At 36.2% G+C, this 24,403-nt stretch overlaps 1 protein-coding gene across 1 annotated transcript in view; it reads left to right on the top strand.

Moving 5' to 3' along the window:
• Positions 1–10,362: 10,362 nt before the first annotated feature.
• Positions 10,363–24,403, top strand: part of LOC129913365 (kinesin-like protein KIF19) — a 31,441-nt gene continuing 17,400 nt past the window's right edge. The window contains exons 1-4 of the mRNA XM_055991988.1: positions 10,363–10,479; positions 11,728–11,837; positions 11,905–12,051; positions 12,808–13,113. Coding sequence (XP_055847963.1) covers positions 11,745–11,837; positions 11,905–12,051; positions 12,808–13,113 — 546 coding nt within the window. The 5' untranslated portion in view covers positions 10,363–10,479; positions 11,728–11,744. The remainder of the gene's footprint in view (positions 10,480–11,727; positions 11,838–11,904; positions 12,052–12,807; positions 13,114–24,403) is intronic.

Raw genomic sequence — 24,403 nt, 5'->3', positions numbered from 1 at the left:
CGAATTTCTCAAATGGACTGGTGTAATTGGCAAGCAGGGATTCCATGATGTCGGACTCGTTCTTTTTGTTGTACAAATACGTTTCAATGTATGACGTTGAATCTTCAGACATTTCCGACATTTTGTTGCCAATCATTTCCATGAGTGAATTTTTGGTTTCGTTGAGTTTGGTCATCATGTCGTACATTGCTGTGCTGGACTTGTTCCCAAATTTCTCAAATGGGCTGGTGTAATTGGCAAGCAGGGATTCAAAGATGTCGGACTCGTTCTTTTTGTTGTACAAATACGTTTGAATGTATGACGTTGAATCTTCAGACATTTCTAACATTTTGTTGCCAATCATTTCCATGAGCGAATTTTTGGTTTCGTTGAGTTTGGTCATCATGTCGTACATTGCTGTGCTGGACTTGTTCCCAAATTTCTCAAATGGGCTGGTGTAATTGGCAAGCAGGGATTCAAAGATGTCGGACTCGTTCTTTTTGTTGTACAAATACGTTTGAATGTATGACGTTGAATCTTCAGACATTTCCGACATTTTGTTGCCAATCATTTCCATGAGCGAATTTTTGGTTTCGTTGAGTTTGGTCATCATGTCGTACATTGCTGTGCTGGACTTGTTCCCGAATTTCTCAAATGGACTGGTGTAATTGGCAAGCAGGGATTCCATGATGTCGGACTCGTTCTTTTTGTTGTACAAATACGTTTGAATGTATGACGTTGAATCTTCAGACATTTCCGACATTTTGTTGCCAATCATTTCCATGAGCGAATTTTTGGTTTCGTTGAGTTTGGTCATCATGTCGTACATTGCTGTGCTGGACTTGTTCCCGAATTTCTCAAATGGACTGGTGTAATTGGCAAGCAGGGATTCCATGATGTCGGACTCGTTCTTTTTGTTGTACAAATACGTTTGAATGTATGACGTTGAATCTTCAGACATTTCCGACATTTTGTTGCCAATCATTTCCATGAGTGAATTTTTGGTTTCGTTGAGTTTGGTCATCATGTCGTACATTGCTGTGCTGGACTTGTTCCCAAATTTCTCAAATGGACTGGTGTAATTGGCAAGCAGGGATTCAAAGATGTCAGACTCGTTCTTTTTGTTGTACAAATATGTTTGAATGTATGACGTTGAATCTTCAGACATTTCCGACATTTTGTTACCAATCATTTCCATGAGTGAATTTTTGGTTTCGTTGAGTTTGGTCATCATGTCGTACATTGCTGTGCTGGACTTGTTCCCGAATTTCTCAAATGGACTGGTGTAATTGGCAAGCAGGGATTCAAAGATGTCGGACTCGTTCTTTTTGTTGTACAAATACGTTTGAATGTATGACGTTGAATCTTCAGACATTTCTGACATTTTGTTGCCAATCATTTCCATGAGTGAATTTTTGGTTTCGTTGAGTTTGGTCATCATGTCGTACATTGCTGTGCTGGACTTGTTCCCGAATTTTTCAAATGGACTGGTGTAATTGGCAAGCAGGGATTCCATTATGTCGGACTCGTTCTTTTTGTTGTACAAATACGTTTGAATGTATGACGTTGAATCTTCAGACATTTCTGACATTTTGTTGCCAATCATTTCCATGAGTGAATTTATGGTTTCGTTGAGTTTGGTCATCATGTCGTACATTGCTGTGCTGGACTTGTTCCCGAATTTCTCAAATGGACTGGTGTAATTGGCAAGCAGGGATTCAAAGATGTCGGACTCGTTCTTTTTGTTGTACAAATACGTTTGAATGTATGACGTTGAATCTTCAGACATTTCTGACATTTTGTTGCCAATCATTTCCATGAGTGAATTTTTGGTTTCGTTGAGTTTGGTCATCATGTCGTACATTGCTGTGCTGGACTTGTTCCCGAATTTCTCAAATGGACTGGTGTAATTGGCAAGCAGGGATTCAAAGATGTCGGACTCGTTCTTTTTGTTGTACAAATACGTTTGAATGTATGACGTTGAATCTTCAGACATTTCTGACATTTTGTTGCCAATCATTTCCATGAGTGAATTTTTGGTTTCGTTGAGTTTGGTCATCATGTCGTACATTGCTGTGCTGGACTTGTTCCCGAATTTCTCAAATGGACTGGTGTAATTGGCAAGCAGGGATTCCATTATGTCGGACTCGTTCTTTTTGTTGTACAAATACGTTTGAATGTATGACGTTGAATCTTCAGACATTACTGACATTTTGTTGCCAATCATTTCCATGAGTGAATTTTTGGTTTCGTTGAGTTTGGTCATCATGTCGTACATTGCTGTGCTGGACTTGTTCCCGAATTTCTCAAATGGACTGGTGTAATTGGCAAGCAGGGATTCAAAGATGTCGGACTCGTTTTTTTTGTTGTACAAATACGCTTGAATGTATGACGTTGAATCTTCAGACATTTCTGACATTTTGTTGCCAATCATTTCCATGAGTGAATTTTTGGTTTCGTTGAGTTTGGTCATCATGTCGTACATTGCTGTGCTGGACTTGTTCCCGAATTTCTCAAATGGACTGGTGTAATTGGCAAGCAAGGATTCTATGATGTCGGACTCGTTCTTTTTGTTGTACAAATACGTTTGAATGTATGACGATGAATCTTCAGACATTTCCGACATTTTGTTACCAATCATTTCCATGAGCGAATTTTTGGTTTCGTTGAGTTTGGTCATCATGTCGTACATTGCTGTGCTGGACTTGTTCCCGAATTTCTCAAATGGACTGGTGTAATTGGCAAGCAGGGATTCCATGATGTCGGACTCGTTCTTTTTGTTGTACAAATACGTTTGAATGTATGACGTTGAATCTTCAGACATTTCTGACATTTTGTTGCCAATCATTTCCATGAGTGAATTTTTGGTTTCGTTGAGTTTGGTCATCATGTCGTACATTGCTGTGCTGGACTTGTTCCCGAATTTCTCAAATGGACTGGTGTAATTGGCAAGCAGGGATTCCATGATGTCGGACTCGTTCTTTTTGTTGTACAAATACGTTTGAATGTATGACGTTGAATCTTCAGACATTTCTGACATTTTGTTGCCAATCATTTCCATGAGTGAATTTTTGGTTTCGTTGAGTTTGGTCATCATGTCGTACATTGCTGTGCTGGACTTGTTCCCGAATTTCTCAAATGGACTGGTGTAATTGGCAAGCAGGGATTCAAAGATGTCGGACTCGTTCTTTTTGTTGTACAAATACGTTTGAATGTATGACGATGAATCTTCAGACATTTCCGACATTTTGTTGCCAATCATTTCCATGAGCGAATTTTTGGTTTCGTTGAGTTTGGTCATCATGTCGTACATTGCTGTGCTGGACTTGTTCCCGAATTTCTCAAATGAGCTTGTGGAATTGGCGAGCATATCCATAAGCATTGTTTTAGATTCGTTGAATTTAACTTTAATTCCCGACATAGTTGACTCCGTCAAATTAGCAAATTTGTCAAATATCTTATCCGTTGAATTACTTTTAGAAGCCAACCGATTTATTAAAGATGAATGTTCATTATTTTTCACATTAGTTTGTTGTTTTTGTAGATATTCAACCAGCTTATTTCCCAAGTTCAGGTTAAAAATTCTTCTTAAATTAGCATCACTTTTGTCTATGTTCACCGAAAATGTAACTTTAACTATGCTACCGAGCAATAGTATACAGATTAATCCACAAGAAACACGGCTCTTCATTTTTTAAACACTTTTAATAATAACAAATTACGACTGATTTGAGAACGGCTCAGCGGCTGCCTTTTATACGTTCGATTTGGGTACAAAATGTAGTAATAACCAAAATTAGAACTGCAGTTGAGTAAATATTACAAAATGCATAGGAAGATTTTTTAAAGGTCTATGATCAAGGTTACGTTTATTTGATTTGGGACAAATGGGCTATGAATGCTCAAGTTTTGGAATCAATGCAAAATAAGTTTCGTGTGGCACATGACTACGATTCTATTCAAAATCTGATGTTTTTGTTAACAGTAAGTCAATATTGGAAGGTACCGAATTTCATAATTGAGTACACATGTTTACGAGTTGACTGTTTATGTTTGTTTTAAGGTTTTCATTGAACATACACTTTTTATTTATTTTAATCGATATGGTAGAACCAAACCGTTAAAAAGAATTGTAGCTTTTTTGTTATTAGGTGTTATTAGTTATTATTACAAAATTTACGGACTTTCTTCAGTTAAAAGCTTATGGTACAGGTAGCGTTTGTCTATTGAAAGACGACTGTTATCGATAGTTAACAACAGCAAATATCTTTGTTAAAAGATGTACACAGTACCAAAACAGATAACGACGCACGAGTAGATAGGTTATTTCAACCCATTAGATAGATTGTTTAAGATAACAGAGTAAATAAGTTATTCTGTTTTAGAACTTAATCTAATAACCGAGAAGATGGGTTACATTAACTAAGCCAGTTTGTACCTAAATGTAATAGAGTAAATAGGTTACATAAAGGAATTCAGAGGAATTCAAGTAAAATTTAAAATTCAACTTTCTACGACTTACCGTTTACTATCTCAATTTTACCCCTATTTACCCTATTAAATAATTAAATTTTTTTCTAAATCCTTTCAAATTTCTTAATCACATACATTTTCTTGTAGTATTTTTTTCAACTTTTGGCATCCGAAGACGTCTTTGGCCCTTTTGACTAGTCGGTCAATTTAACGCTTATTTAAACCATTTTCCCAAAATTTCACACGAAATAATTGACCCCTCAGGAGATGAATATAAAATTCTTTATAGATAACTTAGCGTCTAGGTTTTGGTCTCATTTGATTAAGCAGAACTAACAGAATTTGTTGTGTCACTAAAAATCAGTTAGTTTCCCAAAGAAGTCAAATCTATTAAAATAACGCAAAATGATATTTGTTTAGACTTACAAAAATGTTGTTTAATATTTTGCCCGAGTCAATACGAAAACTGCACTCTTCTAAGGGAATTTTCTTATTTTTCCAGATACTTCCATTTTAATATAGCTTAATTACTGCTCCTAGAATAAAATTGATTGGGACTTTTCAGTGGGAAATTAGATGGGATCAAAATTTGTTGAGCTGATAAACTTGCCCAACTGTTAAATACTGGACACCACTTCAAATCGGTCACCGTAAAACATAAAACATATTTTAAAAACTTGAATGCATCATAACTTTTCAGAAGATAAATTATATCGCTTGATAAATTTTGGATAAAATTGGCAAAAATACTGGAAGAAATGTTATTTTTTTTTTTTGTTAAATTTGTTTTACGCTAGTTCTATGTTATAGCACTAAATGTTGGACAATAACTAAATAACTACAAAATGTAAACCAGTATTCAGATTTTTCTAGAAAAAAAATTAATTTTTCATTAATTGATTTTTTTCATAAATAAATATTTTCGTTTGGAAGTTTTATCAAAAGACAGAGTTTTTAACCTAATAACTGGTTTTCATCAGGAATAAAGTGACCCGTTTTCCTTTACCTATGAAAATAGGTAGGTATATCCCCTATGTAATATGTAGGATATAATCAGAGCTGTATGCAACCAGACTGATAGATATTAAGATAAAAGTATGGGCACGAAATTACGGGACCCACTTTTTCCTTGTTTTTCGTTCTATTGGTGTCAGAATTGATTAAAATCAAGTGTTTGAAACTTGTCCTATAGGTTGTGAAAATCGAAAGGATTCATAATTAAATATCTGTCAGTACATAATCTTTTAATCGAAATACTAAAACATAATTTTTACCTCGGTACAATAATTATTTATCATTTAAAATTATAGGTCAGTACACTACGGTGTATGAGTAATATTTTTTTTTTCATATAAATCATCACATCGTGTGCTTTTGAAACGTGACAAGGCATAAAATAAAATTATATTTTTCGACGACGACGTTCTAGAATCCTCATGTATGTGTGAATAATCACAATGTAAACAAATTCCTCTTTTTGTTCGTACTGAATATATCCTTTCCATGCAAAAAAATTAACTATCTAATCCATAAAAGGGGGGTTTAAATTGACCCCACTTTAGAAATGACAGTTGTTTTATTTATTTTCATAGCTTAATGATGTGTATTATTCTAATAACAAGAGGGGCATTTGCTCTTTAAATTAAATTCTAACTAGCATGCAATTTATTTAATTGTGGGAATGAGCTTATTTTCATTATTTATATTCATAAACTAAATTGGTAAAAGCAACAGATATATTTTTCTTTTGAAATATAGAATTGAGCAAATCAATATGACATTATTTCTTAGACACCTCATTCTGTGAAGTTCATTTACCTTATAGAAATGTTAGAAGAAAAAAAAAAAAGAACAAGAATTGTGTCCTTCTAATACGAATATATCTCTTATACAAACCTTTAACTTATAACAAGGATTTTTGTTGTTTGATGAAACGCGCAATTTGTACAACTTAGCGGTTGCTAATATTCTTAAAAAAAAAGGCCAAGGAAGACTTTAGTACACCCAGAAAAAAATAGTGTCATGCAAATTTTTGTATTTAAATATCAAATTAACACATCCAGGCTTTAATTAAGAACATGTGCAACATGTGAACCGTGCAATTTTACCATAAGTTAGTTTTGATAAACGCGGTTCTTCCTTCAACTCAATTCAAAAACAAACCGTGCCTAAGTAAGGTACAAGAATAGGCTCTGCAGGATACAGGAATAATAGAGTGGAAGAAAAATTAAGAACTGGGGTTTCATTCTTCGCGATGAAAATAAAAAAGTAATGATCACTGATAGTGAAATCGCCCCAAAAACGCATATAAACGAGATGAGAACCAAGGGATAAAGTGTGGAAGCCGTATTTATAAGGACACTCACACGCATAACGACTAATTTCAGAAAAAAAAAATGGATTTAAAACAAGTCCGCCCTAAAGTTATGATGGTTTCCTACATTTGTTTAAAATACAGCATCTTATAACGGTACCTAATAATAATAAATGTAGTTTGTTTCTAAGGATAAGCAAATAAATCAATCGACTTTTAAAGGCAAAGTCGATTCGAAAAGTGTCATTAAGAATTTCTAGATGTCGTGTGTAAAATAGGTCGTGTGCAAAAAAAAAAAAAAACTCGAACTCTTTTCTCGATTTTCAGAAGGTCGAACTCAAGCAAATAAAAAGTGAGAAACGAGTTCACTTTTTTGCAATATTAAAAACAATTTTTATTTTAAGTGGAGCGATTAAATATAATTTAATTATAAAGTTCAAGTGACCTCAACTCCAAAGCGTTTCGCCCAGGTACGACAGTGTGCTCATCAGTTAGATCTGTCGCACCCTTACTTAGACGCCTTATTTTGGCCGATGTTTACCGACACTATATAAAACTCCCTTAGAATATTAAAATTCACAGTAGTAGCTGTGAGTTTTTTATAGTGTCGGGAAATATCGAACAAAATAAGGCGTCTTAGTAAGGGTGCGAAAAATCTAACTGATGAGCCCACTGTTGTACTTGGGTGAAACGCTTTGGAGTTGAGGTCACTTGAATTTTATAATTGAATTATATCCAATTTCTTATTGACCGACAAAAAAATTCTTTCAAATCATAAAATACAAAAACGACGGTCAATCTAGAGGCAAAATTGAAAGCTTTTAAAACCTTCAGAACATCGTTTTCAGTTAAAACGTAGTCGAAAAAATTACCTCTTGGTGAAATAAAAATTCGTAAAATTTGAAGAATCACTTTCAATATGTACATTTATTAAGCATAATGTAATTTTTTTTCTACCTTAATATTAGCCTAAAAACAAGGTTGGTAAGATTGCTACTATTTCGTACTCAAAACGTTGGGAGGGATTTTTTTAGCACAACCAACATAAAGGCATCTCCATTACTCAAAGCAAGCATTATGTGAAGAAAACCATGAAAACCGGCCTTTCTGATGATCTGCAAACAATAATCGGATACATAACTAAGCCATGTTTCGTGTTGGGCGCCACTTTTCCTGGGCTTCAACACCGTAATAATAAATGCATTTCAGTGAGATTCAGTGAAATGAATCTCACCCCCCATGAAGAAGAATTTAGCAGCATCAACGAATTTAACCTTTCATCACCCATGGTCGTACGTATAATTGAGAACTATTTTAAGTTTACTAAATGACCGCTCACAAGAAGCTGACGTCGCAAGGGCGGTTAAAATGTAGCAAACTAACTTGAAGGCTAACGGAATTACGCTTCTTAGTTTAAATACCTCTTTTGTAATGTCGTCGAAATTTGAGCTATCGATGCAAGAGAAAAGGAGAATTTGCAATTCAGATAAGTAGCATGCTACATCTTCTTTAAAAAATATAGGATCCAATTCCACAATATATTCGACTAATTCTATTGTGGCAAAAAAGTTATTATCTGACATTTTTTGAGGATATTTCAAAAACCTGACGTGAGACGGCAAAATTGACTTTGGATTCGGTTTAAGCGACCCAAAAAACATACGACTAACATGTTCACACCCCCAGATAAGAACTTTTGTTTCTTTAGTTTTGACATTTTTTTTTGAGGATTTTTCGGAAACCTGACGTAATACTGCAAAATCGACTTTGAATCTGGATTCAGCGACCCAAAAACTATATGATTAACATATTCGCACAACCAGATCAGAGAAAACATTTTTTGAGGTTATCTCGAAACCTGGCGTCCCTACAAACAATTTTGCTTCTATAAAGCTTTATATAAGCAACGGTAGCATATATAAAGCTTTATAGAAGCAAAATTGTTAGTTGGGGTGATGGGGCAAAACGGACTTGGGATTCGGATTCAAAGACCCAAATACTATATAAAAATCATAGTCGCAACCTCAGGTCAGAACTTTTTTTGTGTGGCTGTGTTATTATTCATCTTGCAAGATTAAAAATGTGTGAATTGGTTGTTTGTTTTTTATTTTTTATATTACTATTTGGTTGACAGCTGGTGAACAATGAATTAGTGTTCGAAGACTGCAATAAAAATTGTCAGAATGGTATTTTTGATCGTAATGAAGTCGGAATTTATCGATAAAAATAAAAAATTGAATTTCTTACATTTTCATACTAAAATATTTAACTTTAGCTGGGTTTTGTAAAAAACAAAAAATAATTAATTGAATATAAGAAAAATCATTTTTGAGGGTAATTTTGTTTTATCTTGAGGGAATTCCAATCAAAGTAGTGCCAAAAAAATGTCCCATTTAACCCATTTTAACCCAATTCGCCCAGCAAAAAAATAAATTTCCTTTTTTTAACCAAACGCCAAAATTTAATCGTGGTAGAAAATTTAAACAATATTTTGACCCAATTCAACAAATGATGACACATGTAAAAGCTTCGTTAAATATAAAATGTCAAACAAAATATTTCCACTTGAAAATGAAATGTCATTCTTCTCCCATCAATCAAAACTGACAGTTATTCAGCGAAAAACTTTTATTTTTTGTTCTAGATACTTAATTCATACGTTTTAAATTCGTAAATTAAACCAATGCTTTTCAATCGACAGGGTTCGTATGGCCAGATTTTAAATACATACATCTATGTATGTATGTACGTAAAAAAAAAATTTGGCGATCAACTTGCCGACTAATTTGCCGACTCGGCAAATCGTACCTCGTACGCGACACGAGCTACCTATAGACTAGTTTGCCGACTCGGCAAATCGTTCCTCATACGCGACAGGAGCTAGCTAGATTTTATGTAAATACATACACTTATGTACGTACAAAAAATGATTTGGCGATAATTTTTTTTGCCGACTGATTTGCTGCGAGACAGTATGTCTCTAGTACTCTAACTCCCAATAACGTCTGTTTTGGAATTTATTTGATAAGGATTCGTCCCAACTGAATGTGAATTATAATTTCACAGAAAACCTAGAAGGTATTATTCTTCAATTTTTCTTTTGGGAAATTGATAATAAAAAGCATCTCTTTCTTGGCTCGAAGTTTTTTTGAGTTCAAGAGGGAAAATATTTTTTTTTCCGAATGAATGAACTATGTGATAGGGATCTATTGGCCGGTTTTTTTGTATACCCTTTCTACCTTTAAATATTCATCTTTGTTTGGTGTTGATTTTACACATTAATTTTTCTCAGTCTTCTTTTCAAAATTCCGACCTCATCGTTCCATATAATACTGCCCCATACATACAATTTAATCACATTTCCATATCAAAATTCGTGCAGTATGCTCTACTCGTACTCTCATATACCAACAACTTAGTGTCCTGGCACCAACTTTATTTTTTACCTCTTTTGAATATAAAACTGACCCCATATTATAAGAAATCCTTTAGTCGAATGCCGTGCTTGGTCTAGTAAAGTACACAATATACAAAAGTAAATAAAAAAAAAAACTAAAAAAACTGAACACGATATCCTTCACAGGTGCAAATAAAGTGCAAATTTTTTGGAATAAATATCAAATTTATTAAAACTTTTATAATAATTAAATAAAAATATAATAACTTAAACATTAAAGTTAAATTAAAATATCTCAAAAAAGTGTTAAATTTATGTAAGTGAAGAAATAAATGGAACGTTTTTTATCAAAAAAGAAATTCCTTGTGTAATCTTGATCAATCTTAAGAAATACTTTGTTGGTCATGAGAATCATGTTCTTGACCTTAATTGTTGACCCAGTTCTTGAAATTTTCTTTCTTTCGTGTGATATCGTTAATTGGCTAAAAAAGAAATTCCTTAACCCTTAAGAAAAAAAAATGCAAAACATTCCATCTTTCATGAGAAACGGGGAAAACCCTTACGTCAAACATAAAAAAAAAAAAAACTTCGTAACCACCTTTTCGGTCACAAAACTAAGACCCAGTTTTTTTTTTAAATTTGTATAAAGAGTCTACTATCGGTATTCTAATGTTAACATAAAGAAAATCAATATTGAACAATAGGTTAGAAGAAACAACAAGACCACATTACTATGGTCAACAATATGCATACCACAGGAAACAAAAAAAAAAAAACCGCCCCCAACAAACGTGTCATCTAATGAAACCACATTTACGCGTTCATAAAAGAACTTCGTTATAGAAGCACTTTAGGATCAAGCAAAGTGATTCAAAACGTTTTCATGTCTATGGATAATTAAAGCTTCGAAAATGGAATTTTTGTTCATTACTGAAAGTCGAATCGTCCGGCCCGCTACCCCCCCAACCAATATAGAACTCAATCGATTTTATTTTAAATAAACAAAAGCCTAAACCCTCGATGCCTCTCCATTGAACCGCACATTCGCACAAATGTTGACCACTTTGATAGATTCCAATCGCTTTTGAAATATTAAAAAGTAGTCCGATATAAGGGGGGAGGTGAAAAATGCTTTGAATATTAATTTACTACCATAGGTAGCTGACGAAATTAAGATAATATAATGACTTTATTGCACCTATGAATATCGATAGACGATAAAATAGGGAAGTTCTATTCTATTTTTTTGTCTGTGTTTGGTCTAATGGGAGTATTACAAAAAATATCTAAGGGTTGTTGGGGAGGTTTTTTGTTGTGACCACAACACAAGTTTGAATATATTTCAGCAAAATGGCACCTTTAATGTGCGACCGACGACGATTGGCATTAAAATTGAATAAACTGTAAAAGGTTCTTGTTAAAAGTTAACTCTTAACTGTCACTTTCACGATATTCAGGGTTGCTAAGTTTAGGGATTTCCCCTCCATACATACCCTTAAATCAGAGGATTTTGATCTTTTGCATGCCAAACACGGAATAAAACGATATATTTTGATTTTTCTAGAACGAAAACATTGCAAAATGAGTCGTAATGGTAATTGGTCAAGTGGAAGTGGTAGCTCATCGTCAACAACGCCTGGTACAAGTACGATGCAGAGTGAGGAGCGTTTAGTGGTAAAATTAAATTATTAATAGTTTTAATTGCGAAAAACATGTTCAATATTTTGTATGTGTTATTTAGGTGGCAGTACGTGTTAGACCCACTCTTGAAACAAATGATAGATGTATTGAGGTTATATCGGGAAAAGCCTTGTTGTTTGATGATGGGAGTAAAAATCGTCCAAGAAAATATGCCTATGATCATGTATTTCGAGAGGAAGATACACAGGTAAGTTTGAAATTCATCAAAAGTGCATAGTTTTTTGTTTAAATTAAGTCAGTTTTGTGTTGGGCGCCATTTTTAAGTTAATTTCTTTTCAATATGAACATTTTATACTCTTTTATAACCTAGATTTCTGTATTTGAATGATAGATGTTTTACCTACTAAAATTAATAGATTATCGAACTATTTTGGCTTTATTTTTTTGATTAAGTCCATCCTGGGTTGGGCGCCACTTTTAAGTTATCTTCTTATCAATATAAAAATTTCAAGCTCTTCTCTAACCAATATTTCTATAATTGACTGGTAAATGTTGTACTTAAATCAATGGTTTATCGAACAATTTTGGCTTTCTTTTTTTCATTAAGTCACTCCTGTGTTGGGCGCCACTTCTAAGTTAATTTCTTTTCAATATAAACATTTTGAGCTCTAATCTAATAAAGACTTCTATATTTGAATGGTAAAAGTTGTATTGAAATCAACGTTTTATCGAACTATGTATTTTGATTTCGTTATTTGATTCAGTCAATCCTGTGTTGGGCGCCACCTTACATTTAATTTCTTTTCAACATAATTGTTGATTGTGTTTTTTCTTTTGAATAACTGCTATTTTTTTGAGTCAAAAAGAATCTCTAATTCTCTTCTCTTTTCCTTAATTTGCAAATATTTAATTTTTTGATAACTTGTGTTGGGCGCCATTTTTTTTTTCTTAAGTCAATTCTTTAAAATGCTTATTTAAAATGTTAAATAAATCATATTTACAGGAAGCTGTTTATAAAACAACAACAGCTCCTTTAGTTAAAGACGTTTTAAATGGATTAAATGCAGCAGTATTTGCTTATGGAGCAACTGGTTCTGGTAAAACTCATACAATGTTGGGTCCGAATAAAAGACGAACTGGTCCTAATACATCTGGAACACCATCACATCCACCAGATCATCCACCTAGAACAGCTAGTAATTCATATACAGATGGAGATACAAGTAGTGCTGATAATGGATTAATGGTTCGGGCAATTGATGAGATTTTTGAACATTTCGAAATGGCAGAGGAGGAAAATGCTTTTAAGGTAAGATATATTCTCATTGCATAGATAAATCGTCAACCGAGAATTGGTTTACCGTATGGATTTGCTTGCAATGGCGTATGCAGCAACCGAATTTCTAATTTTAATATGAAGAAAATTTCATAAATCATACAAAATGTCATAAACTACACAATAATTAATTATATTGAGCAGTGGTGTTTCTCGGGCCTACAACGAGCTTTGAACGGTGATAAAAATACAATTAACGCCTCTACTGTCACTTTTAATGCTTGATGTTCAGAGATAAAACTGTGCGCCTTTAGGAATTTTTCAACACGTGCTGACAAACATTTTATTAAGTAGAGTGTGCGTCTTCTTTTCAAATAATTCTGATTGCATTACTCAAATGTTTAAATTAAAACATAATATTTATTTATATGAATTCTTATATTTTCCATTCCACCACACTATTCTAGTTATTGCTTAGAATAATTATTTTCAACATGGAAGTTTACTTAAGAGTCCCAAAAGAGTTGAAATATTCATTAATAACAATCATTTGACTGTTTTGAAAGAGTTTCGGAATTAAAAGTTAATGAAATTTGACAGTTTATCACTTGGCAGGTGCACTGAGGGAAAAAATAAATTGAAATTGAAACGTCGCCGTCGTTGTTTCAAAGATGAACTACTTTGATTTATGTGACTTTAAGATACGAAACCATCAAAAATTAACATTTTTTCCACGTTGATTTTAAAATGTTATTGTTCATCTTCAACGCAAAATCCTTCCGAATAATAGTTAAATCATTGTGGTTTTCATTGATTTTACGTTGTTTTATGGTGGCTTTTCCCTCAGTGTAATGTAAAAGTCCGGAATGGAATGTATCAGACTGATTATCAAATATTAAGGGCCAAGGAAGAAAAAAACTAGATTTTTTATATACCACTTATTCCTTGCAACTCGATATCTACCTAATTGTATCCAACTTTTTTTGTAAAAACAAATTCAGTCTCAATCGGTTATGAGGCCTTCATCTGTTACGCGGCCATTAATGAATTTGTTATTTTATGATGTTACTAGCTGACCCGGCGGACTTCGTTCCGCCATTTCTTGTATTTATTTCTAGTTTTCGACTCTGTAATTAGTTAATTTTCAAATGAAGAAGAAGATCAAAACTTGAAAAGTTCATAAAATGAGTTTAAAAATGTTAACTTTTCAAGTTTTAGCAAAAGTGGCCTATGCAAAATACTCTTGCATGCGCATGATGAAAACCTATATTTCCTATAAGTTTGAGATTTTTTTGCAGACTTTTAAAAATTCCAAAAATATAAAAGATTACTCAAAAATGTATCTAAAAATTAGGTTGTTTTTCAAAAATTTTTATTTCAAAATACAGGGCCTATGAAAAAAATCCGTTTTAGACCCCTAATTTTTTTTTAAATATCTTTCTCATGGTGTAACTCAAATTTCTGTGCAAAATTTTTCGTACCTGTAAATTAGTCTTTTGCCGAAGGTCTATGACTGCAAAAAAAACTTCACAACTTGGTTTTTAGTGGAGTCAAATTAGCTTTATACCTCGGAATCCAGGGAAAGTCGATGCATCTGAAAAACGAGTATAGGGCTGCATTATAAAAGGGTCAAATAAGAAAGTTAAAAAAAAAAATTTTACCGCTCTCGATTACAACAGTTTTTATAGACCGTTTACTGTCATTCCGTATGCAAGCGTCAATCGGAATTGCTGTCTCATTTTAGATTTTGATCAAACTTTGTAGGGATGTTCTCTAGGACTGTAAGGAAGCAAATCCATGATGATTTAATTTTAAGTTGCGTGGTTTCCCCGCTACCCGCATTCGAACTTTTTCAGAAGGTCATTTTTATGTTATTATAGCTTTGCGTCTACTAAAGATATCTTTTTGTTTGAAACGCCATGTTAAAGCTTAAGAGTATTAATTTTTGAATATATATTAAAAAATTACGTAATAATTATCCCTGAATTAAAAATAATTTTTGAAAAACTGGTAATTTTGCTGATTTTTCATGGTTTTTGACTGGCTCCAGAACCTTGGCTATTATATGTAGGAAGCTTATACTTACCAAATATTAAATATAGATATTTTTCAACAAAATAAATCTAAAATGAACTCGATGGCTGTACTCCTTATGCAAAAATTTTAAGTTCAAAGTTTTGAGTTTTTTGAAATAATATTTTTTTATACTATGATTTTTTACGATTTGACTAAAGATAGAAACATGAAACTAACAGTGTGTTAAGTTGAAACTTTTAACTTTAAGTCCTCTAAATAAAATTGTGTTATTTTCATATCTTCTTAGTGTACCGCTTGTTTGAAAATTCGCAAAAATGCTAAAAAGCCAAAAAAACCCTACTTAAGGCTATGATTGCACTATGTTTGACATAAGATAGAAGCATGAAATTAATAGTATATTTAGACGCTGTAAAAAATGATTAAAAGAAAACTTTAATATTTTAAACTACTTTATTTAAGAAAAGATATGTGATGTTGTGATCGGGTGATCGATTAAATTAGAACTGAAACTCGAACGGTTTCTTGTTTTAGCCAAGCTACACCTGCATCCTCATTGGCCATTTGCAGGTGGCCTCTATCGACTCTCGTCCGACTCTATCGACTCTCGCCCGGCGCAGTGTTGCCAGAACCATCCGCCACAGTGGCCCCCCAGAAGGCTTATCGCATCTTATAGGTAGCGCGCTGGGAGCTGGATACGGCGACCTTTAAGAGTGCGATATGGCTGAGAAGTTATTCGTTGTGGTGGATCTTGCACAGCCGGTGTGGTTGTTGCAGATGGTTGAGGTGTTGTTTGTTGTCTTGGTTCTGGGATAACCCGTGGGGTTGTCGCTGGAGGTTGAATTCTGTTGCTTTCTTCGTTTTCGAGGTATGCGGGCTTTAGGCGATCTATCGAAATTTTGGTAGATCTGCCTCGAATACGAAGAACGAAAAACTTGTCGTGGCGTTCCTCTACCTTGAAAGGTCCTTCATAGGGAGGGACTATTGATGCTTTGACGGAATCATTGCGAACGAATACATAGGTTGATGTTCTTAAGTCTTGATGAACAAAAGGGCGATGTGTAGTGTGCCAAGCTGTCTGCTGCGGCCTAGTCTGTTCCATCATACATCGGAGGTCTTTGATAAAATCGCATTGCGAGCGGTCATCAAGCGTTGGGACCAGGAGGTCAGCTGGCAGTCTGAGTGATGTTCCGTACACTAACTCTGCTGGGGTCGCTTTGATATCTTCCTTCAGCGTCGCGCGAAGACCTAGTAGTATAAGTGGAAGGCGTTTAACCCATTGCGAAGAGTCGTTGCAATTTATTGCGGCTTTTAATGTTCTATGGAATCGTTCAACGATTCCATTAGCCTGTGGGTGGTATGAGGTCGTCATCGTGTGGTTTGTTCCCATACAGACACATAGCTCCGCAAAGACTGATGAGGTGAATTGTCTTCCTTGATCGGATGTTATTTGCAGAGGTGGCCCAAACCGAGAAATCCAGCCTGAAACTAGTGCACTGGCGCAATTAATAGCCGACATGTCTGTCATTGGATATGCTTCGGGCCATCGAGTGAAGCGATCAATGACTGTTAAAAGGTAGCGGTATCCTTCGGAGGGCGGAAAGGGCCCTAGGATGTCGATATTTATGTAAGCAAACCGTTTATCGGGTATCGGGTAGTGTTGCAGCTCGGACTTTGAATGACGTTGAACTTTCGTCCTTTGACAAGGTATGCATGTCTTTGCCAGGTAAGCACAATTCTGGCGAATGTTGGGCCAGACGAAACGCTCGGTCATTAATCGAACTGAAGCTCGGCGACCGGGATGCGAAAGATCGTGAGTTGCATGGAAGAATGATTTTCGAAGATCTTTGGTGATAAATGGACGAACTCTATTATGTGATACATCGCAGTAAATCGGTTGTGGCATGTTTGGAAAGTAAAACAGAGTTAGTTGCATTGAATGGACAACGTTACCTTTTAAAATATTTTGCAGTTCGGTGTCGCTCTCCTGGGATTTAGCGAGTTTTGCATAAAGATCATCATTAGCGTTTACAGAGTCGATCCGCGACAATAGGTCTGCCGCATGGTTATCCTCCCCCTTAATATAGCGAATATCGGTGGTGAATTCGCTAATGAATGACAAGTAATTGGTTTGTCGTGGAGAAGATTTTTCTGGTCGTTGTTGGAATGCGAAAATTAGAGGTTTGTGGTCCGTTTGTATATGGAATTTACGGCCCTCTAACAAATCACGGAAATGGTTTACAGCCATGTACATAGCAGTTAGTTCTCTATCATAGGTAGAATAGCCTTGTTGCGTCTTAGAGAATTTTTTCGAAAAAAAACCAAGTGGTTCGGATACATTGTCGACCAACTGATGGAGAGCCGCACCAGCTGCTATGTTCGATGCGTCTGTAACCAAACTAAGTTCCGCCTCTGATGCAGGGTGTGACAATTGCACTGCTTGAGCGAGAATTTGGCGGCAGTTGTTGAATGCTTCGATTGTATGTTCGGTCCACTTCAAAGGCGTTTTGTCGTTCTTACGGTTCCCCGGTGTCATTGCCAAAAGAGGAATCTGAGCTTCGGCTGCGTGTGGCATGAACTTTCGGTAAAAGTTTACCGTTGCGATGAAGCCTTTTAGTTGTTTTACATTCTCTGGCTGGGGAATGCGCAAAATAGCTTCGACCCGCGAGGGAAGAGGTGAGATTCCATCTTTCGTAATCATATGGCCAAGGAATTCTATTTGTGGCTTTCCGAAGACGCATTTAGCCAAATTTATTGCCAAGTTGTGTTTAGCAAGCCTCTTGAGGACTTCACCCAGGTGTTGGCGGTGTTCGTTAACGTCGGATGAAGCGATGCAGATGTCATCCATGTATGGGAACGCGAATTCAATACCTCGTAGCACTTCATGAACTAGCCGTTGAAGAGTTTGGGCTGCGTTACGTAATCCGAACGTCATATGGGTGAATTCGTACAACCCAAAAGGCGTGATGATGGCAGTTTTAGGTATGTCGGAAGGGTTGATTGGTACCTGATGGAAAGCCTTCTGTAAGTCTATTTTTGAGAAGATAGTCTTACCTCGAAGTATGTTTGCGAAGTCGTGGAGGTACGGGAGCGGATAGCGGTCGGGAACTGTTATTGTGTTGAGACTCCTGTAGTCTCCACATGGCCTCCACGAACCGTCTGCTTTTCGTACCATGTGAAGTGGGCTGGACCAATTGGATTTTGATGGTCTGCATATCCCAGCACGCCTGAGCAATTCGAACTCCCTTTTTGCTGCAGCCATTTTGTCTGGTGGTAAACGACGTGCTCGAGCTGAGCATGGCGGGCCATTCGTTTCAATGAAGTGCAGAGCTTTAGAGTTGGTTGATGCACCTGGAGGTGCGAGACGAGTAATGTTTGGAAAAGTCAAAATTATGTCGGCGAATGGCGAGTTTCGATCTATGAGCTGCGGTGATTGTTGATTACTGGTTATAGCGAAAAGCGGTTTTGTAGCGAAATGGGTGCGTGAATCGATGAGCCGGGATCTTTTTACGTCTACCATTAAGTCATGATGCTGAAGAAAATCGGCGCCGATGATTGGAGAGGAGACGTCAGCGACGATGAAAGTCCAAACGAATGGGCGGCGAAGACCAAGGTTAAGCTCATGAGTTACCTCTCCATAAACTTTAATCGGCGATCTGTTTACTGCGAACAGCTGCATTCTGGTTGGACGCAGCTTTTTGTGTGATGCAGACGGTGGAATACAAGAAACTTCAGCGCCAGTGTCGATCAGAAACGATAAATTTGTGTTTTGTTCTTGTAGACAGAGTCTTTCAATCGAGTATGACGTATTCTGAGAGTGGTTGGTATCCGAGGGCGTTGGACGGAGTCACAACTGTTGCCGTGAACCTGATGGTAAATTTTTACCGATTCGGCAAGGCTGACGACAATTAGTGGCTCTTTTACCAAATTGTCGATGGAACCAGCAGTCGTCGAACTGCTCGATGGAATGATCGCGTCTACGCTGGCTGGAAATTCGAGGCTGACCTGAGCGTGGTGAAGTGAGCGTACGTTGTCGTGACGGTCGTTGGTGCTTTGTCAACAATTTAGAAAATTCTTGCACCAAATAAGCGGCTTCAGACGAAGTTGATGGCGCATCGGCGGAGGTGTGGGCTTGATGTTCACTGAGCTTTGGTGGTGAGCTGCAGGGTACAATCGCGTTAAGCTGTCGTAATTCGACGTTTTCCATAACGGTGTCGGCGATTCGAGTTTTTTCATCCACACCCCCTTTTACCAAGACAACGACTGCATGAACGGATTGTGGCAGACGGGAAGCCCATAAATCGAGTAGGACGGCTTCGCTTAATGAGTCCTTAGCTGTCTGAACCATCTCGTAGTAGAGCTGGCTAGGTTTTTTGGCGCCGAGAGGCATATCGTGAAGTATTCGACGAAGTCGTTTTTGCTGGCTATCGGCAAAGTAATTTGTGAGTTCAGTGCGAATGTATTTGTACTTCTCGGTATCCGGAGCTGCATCAATAATGGATCGGAGCTCGGTTAGCCTTGCGAGTGGCAATTGTGAACATACCGTATCGAATCTGCGACCATCGTGTGCAATACCTGATGCTCGGAAATAAAAATTCAACAAATAAAACCAATTATCCACATCCGACTCAACAAAAGGTGGCATTTGTAGGCGAGCGTAATAATTTGCAGCAACATCAACAGCTTGATTGTCACCGTTTTCAACTTGTTCATCGTCGGCCATCACGTCGGGGTCACCACTTTAGACGCTGTAAAAAATGATTAAAAGAAAACTTTAATATTTTAAACTACTTTATTTAAGAAAAGATATGTGATGTTGTGATCGGGTGATCGATTAAATTAGAACTGAAACTCGAACGGTTTCTTGTTTTAGCCAAGCTACACCTGCATCCTCATTGGCCATTTGCAGGTGGCCTCTATCGACTCTCGTCCGACTCTATCGACTCTCGCCCGGCGCAGTGTTGCCAGAACCATCCGCCACATATATTTAGTTCGTACTCTTAGCTTAACACACTGTAAGTTTCACATTTCTTCGTTTAGTCAAATCGTAGAAAATGACAGTATAAAAATTAGCTTTTTTAAAATACTCTATACTTTGAACTTAAAATTTTTACATAAGGAGTACAGCCATCGAGTTCATTTTAGATTTATTTTGTTGAAAAATATCTATATTTAATATTTGGTAAGTATAAGCTTCCTACATATAATAGCCAAGGTTCTGGAGCCAGTCAAAAACCATGAAAAATCAGCAAAATTACCAGTTTTTCAAAAATTATTTTTAATTCAGGGATAATTATTACGTAATTTTTTAATATATATTCAAAAATTACTACTCTTAAGCTTTAAAATGGCGTTTCAAACAAAAAGATATCTTTAGTAGACGCAAAGCTATAATTACATAAAAATGACCTTCTGAAAAAGTTCGAATGCGGGTAGCGGGGAAACCACGCAACTTAAAATTAAATCATCATGGATTTGCTTCCTTACAGTTCTAGAGAACATCCCTACAAAGTTTGATCAAAATCTAAAATGAGACAGCAATTCCGATTGACGCTTGCATACGGAATGACAGTTAACGGTCCATAAAAACTGTTGTAATCGAGAGCGGTGAAATTTTTTTTTTTAACTTTCTTATTTGACCCTTTTATAATGCAGCCCTATACTCGTTTTTTAGATGCATCGACTTTCCCTGGATTCCGAGATTTTACAAATTTTATGTCTAATTTGACTCGACTATTTGAAATTTTTTTGAATTTTTTCAATACCTTTTTTAACTATTGAATAAATTTGTCTATCATTTAAAAAAAAGTCAACTCTTTACGACTTACCGTTTAGAAAATAGCCTCTTTTTTTCAATGTCTTGTTACCCCTATTTACCCTATTTACCTATTTTTTTTTGCCTTAAACCTTCTCCTCTTATGCCTCTTTGATTAAAAAAAAATTAAGAAAATAAGTCAGTCGGTGTGGCCGGTTAGCGAACGTACACAAAACCAAACTTTAATATATATAAATAATAGATTAAGTCTTACATATGTTTTGCAGAAGTTTTATCCTTGTGACGTACTTCAGAAACGGGTAAAATGCATTTTTGCATTTAACACTTTATGCAGATTGTCTCAATGTTGTATCTTTAATATGTATATGAATATCCAACCACTAGAACCCAAACTATTAGCTTTTTTAAACAACAATTTTAAGCCTATTTTGAGAGTTTTGTTGTTCAATTTTTTGTTAGTTTGAATCGTTTGAAAAACTCTCGAACAAAAACAAAAGTGGTTGGCTTAAAAATCTTGTATTAAAAGTTTCTATTGGCCGGATTTTCAATATCTTCAGGGTCAGGGAAAATGACAGAGCTTCATATTGTATATTTAAAATAAAAATATTGAGGTGTATCGCGTAGCAATAAAAAGAATAAATTTATTTAGTTCTTACAAATATATTTTAATGAAAAACTTAACTTATAATTTAATTCAAATTTACAAATTTAAAAGGTAATTATTGAGAGATGATATGCGGGCGAACAATTAGCAAGAAGTGGTCGTTTTTATGTTTTTTAGCTTAAACGATAAGTATGCATATAAGTAATATTTCAAATATGTATATGTATTTCAATTTGACGTTTGGGACGAGAGTCGTTCCCAGTTTAAACAAATTATTTTCTTTAAGGGGTCGCCACACTACTCCCCCGCTAAATTTTTACATGAGTATGTTAAATGATATATATTAATTTGCATATAAAAATTAACTTTGGTAGCGTCTAGGAATCCGTACATTCCGTCCTGACTTAGTTGTGGTATGAGTAGTAACCCTGGTTGGTAAATGTGTTGCGTCTTGTGTTGGTGATATAGCTGGTGTATGTGTAACGTCCGGTGGTTGGCTTGGTCTAGCTGGTGGTGTATTTGATCTGGCTGGTGGTGTGTATGGACTGGCTGGTTTATTTTCATCATCATATTGCAAAAATGCTGTCTTCAAACGGTCAATCGAGATTTTCGAGGTGCGATTCTGAAATTGAATTTTAAAATATTTGTTACCTTTTTCTAAAACTCGAAAGGGACCATCATAAGGCTGCTGCAATGGTGGTTTAACGGAGTCATTGCGAACAAAAACATAATTGGCGTTCTTGAGGCTCGGCTGTATGAAGGTTTTCGGATCGCAATGTGAAGAGGCTGCAGTCGAAGTAATTTTTGCCATGGAATGTCGTAAACTTTTAGCAAACTCTGTTTCGCATGAAATGTTCTCTTGCTTGCCAAAGAAGTCACCTGGTAATCTTAAAGACGTTCCATATACTATCTCGGCTGGTGTAGATCCAATGTCCTCTTTGTAAGTTGAACGAAGACCCAAAAGAATGGTAGGCAAAATTTCGCACCAATTTTCTGTTTGATGACATCTAATGGCTGATTTAAGAGCACGGTGCCATCTTTCTATCATCCCGTTCGATTGGGGATGATACGGCGTTGTTTTGAGATGCTTGATGCCAAGAATACGAGTAATTTCTCTGAAGATTGTACTTTCAAACTGTCTGCCGAGGTCGGTAGATATTCGCGATGGAACTCCAAATCTGGATATCCATCCTGATATTAAAGTCTTAGAGACGGTTTCAGCAGTTATATCCGATAGTGGATATGCTTCGGGCCAGCGCGAAAATCTGTCGATGCAAGTCAGCAGGTAACGATTTCCTTCCGACGAAGGCAATGGACCGACAATATCTACGTTGATGTGTTCGAAGCGGTGAAGTGGCGGCTCGTATGATGTAAGTGGTGCTTTGTTATGCCGATGGATTTTACTTTTCTGGCAGGGAATGCAGTAGCGCACGAATTCAGCTATATCTTTCCGCATACCCGGCCAAACATATCGTTCTCTTACAAGCCGTGATGTTGCTCTAGCTCCTGGGTGCGAGAGGCTATGTAGCATCTGCATAATGTTTCTTCGTAAGACTTTTGGAACAATCGGCCGAACCCTACTCTTAGAAACATCACAATAAATGGGATAATTCGTTTCTGGAAGAGTAAGCAGTTTAATTATTAAAGAATGTGAACGAGTTTTACCTTCTTTAATTAGCCGTTGTAGTTGTTCGTCTTTCTTTTGTTCTGCGGCTATGTCTTCTGGGCTGATTGTTTTTTTACTGACTTCAGATATTCTCGAAAGAGAATCGGCGACATGATTTTCGGCTCCCTTGATGAAATGGATATCTGTGCTAAACTGCGCGATGAAGTCTAATTGCCTGATTTGACGAGGCGACGATTTTTCTGTTTTTTTCTTGAAGGCATACACCAGCGGCTTGTGGTCAGTGTGCATGCTAAATTGTCGACCTTCGACAAAATGAAGAAAATGTTTGACACCCAAGTATATGGCCAAGAGTTCACGGTCATATGTACTCTGCTTACTTTGTGATGGTGTTAGTTTTTTTGAAAAAAATCCCAAAGGTTGTGCAACTCCATCGACCATTTGGTGTAGTACAGCCCCAACTGCGATGTCTGAAGCGTCTGTCGTGAGGGATAGTGGAGCGTCAACCGAGGGGTGAGCCAAAAGTGTAGCATTGGCTAAGTCGGACTTGCATCTTAGAAAAGCGCTTTCAGCTTCGGGAGTCCACTTTACTGGAGTTGAATCGTTCTTTTTGTTGCCCTTCACCAAGCCTTGCAGCACGATTTGATTATCTAAAGTAGAAGGTAAGAAACGACGATAATAATTAATCATTGCTAAAAATCGTTTTAATTCTTTGGCTTTAGTAGGTTTTTTAAAATCCTGAATAACTTTGACTTTCTCATCGAGTGGGGTTATTCCTTCGCTGCTGATTTTGTGACCCAAGAATCGAACTACTGCTTGACCAAAAATGCACTTGGAAGCATTTATTGTTAGGCCGTACTCACTTATTCGCTGGAAAACTTGAAGCAGGTGTTGTTTATGCTCGTGTTCGTCTCTGGAAGCGATGATGATGTCGTCGATGTAAGGAAAAGCAAAATCTTCAAAACCCCTAAGCACTTCATGCATATGACGTTGAAACGTTTGTGCTGAGTTTCGCATTCCAAATGTCATAAACAAAAATTCGAAGAGGCCGAACGGTGTTATTATAGCCGTCTTCTTAATGTCGTCTGGCTCGATTGGGATTTGGTTATACGCTCTCTCCAGGTCGATTGTAGAGAAAATTTTCCGACCATGCAAAATCACCGACACATCTTGAGCGAAAGGCTGTAACGAAGCGTTACAAATGCTCCTCCTTCCACCTTTCCATCAACCCAAATCATCCAACCAACCGTTGACAAAATCAAATTTAAATATCAACTGACCGTTG

The sequence above is a fragment of the Episyrphus balteatus genome, chromosome 3 (assembly GCF_945859705.1).
Source record: "Episyrphus balteatus chromosome 3, idEpiBalt1.1, whole genome shotgun sequence".
NCBI lineage: Eukaryota > Metazoa > Arthropoda > Insecta > Diptera > Syrphidae > Episyrphus > Episyrphus balteatus.
The sequence above is the reverse complement of the archived record's forward strand: the minus strand, read 5'-3'. Positions and strand labels throughout refer to the sequence as shown.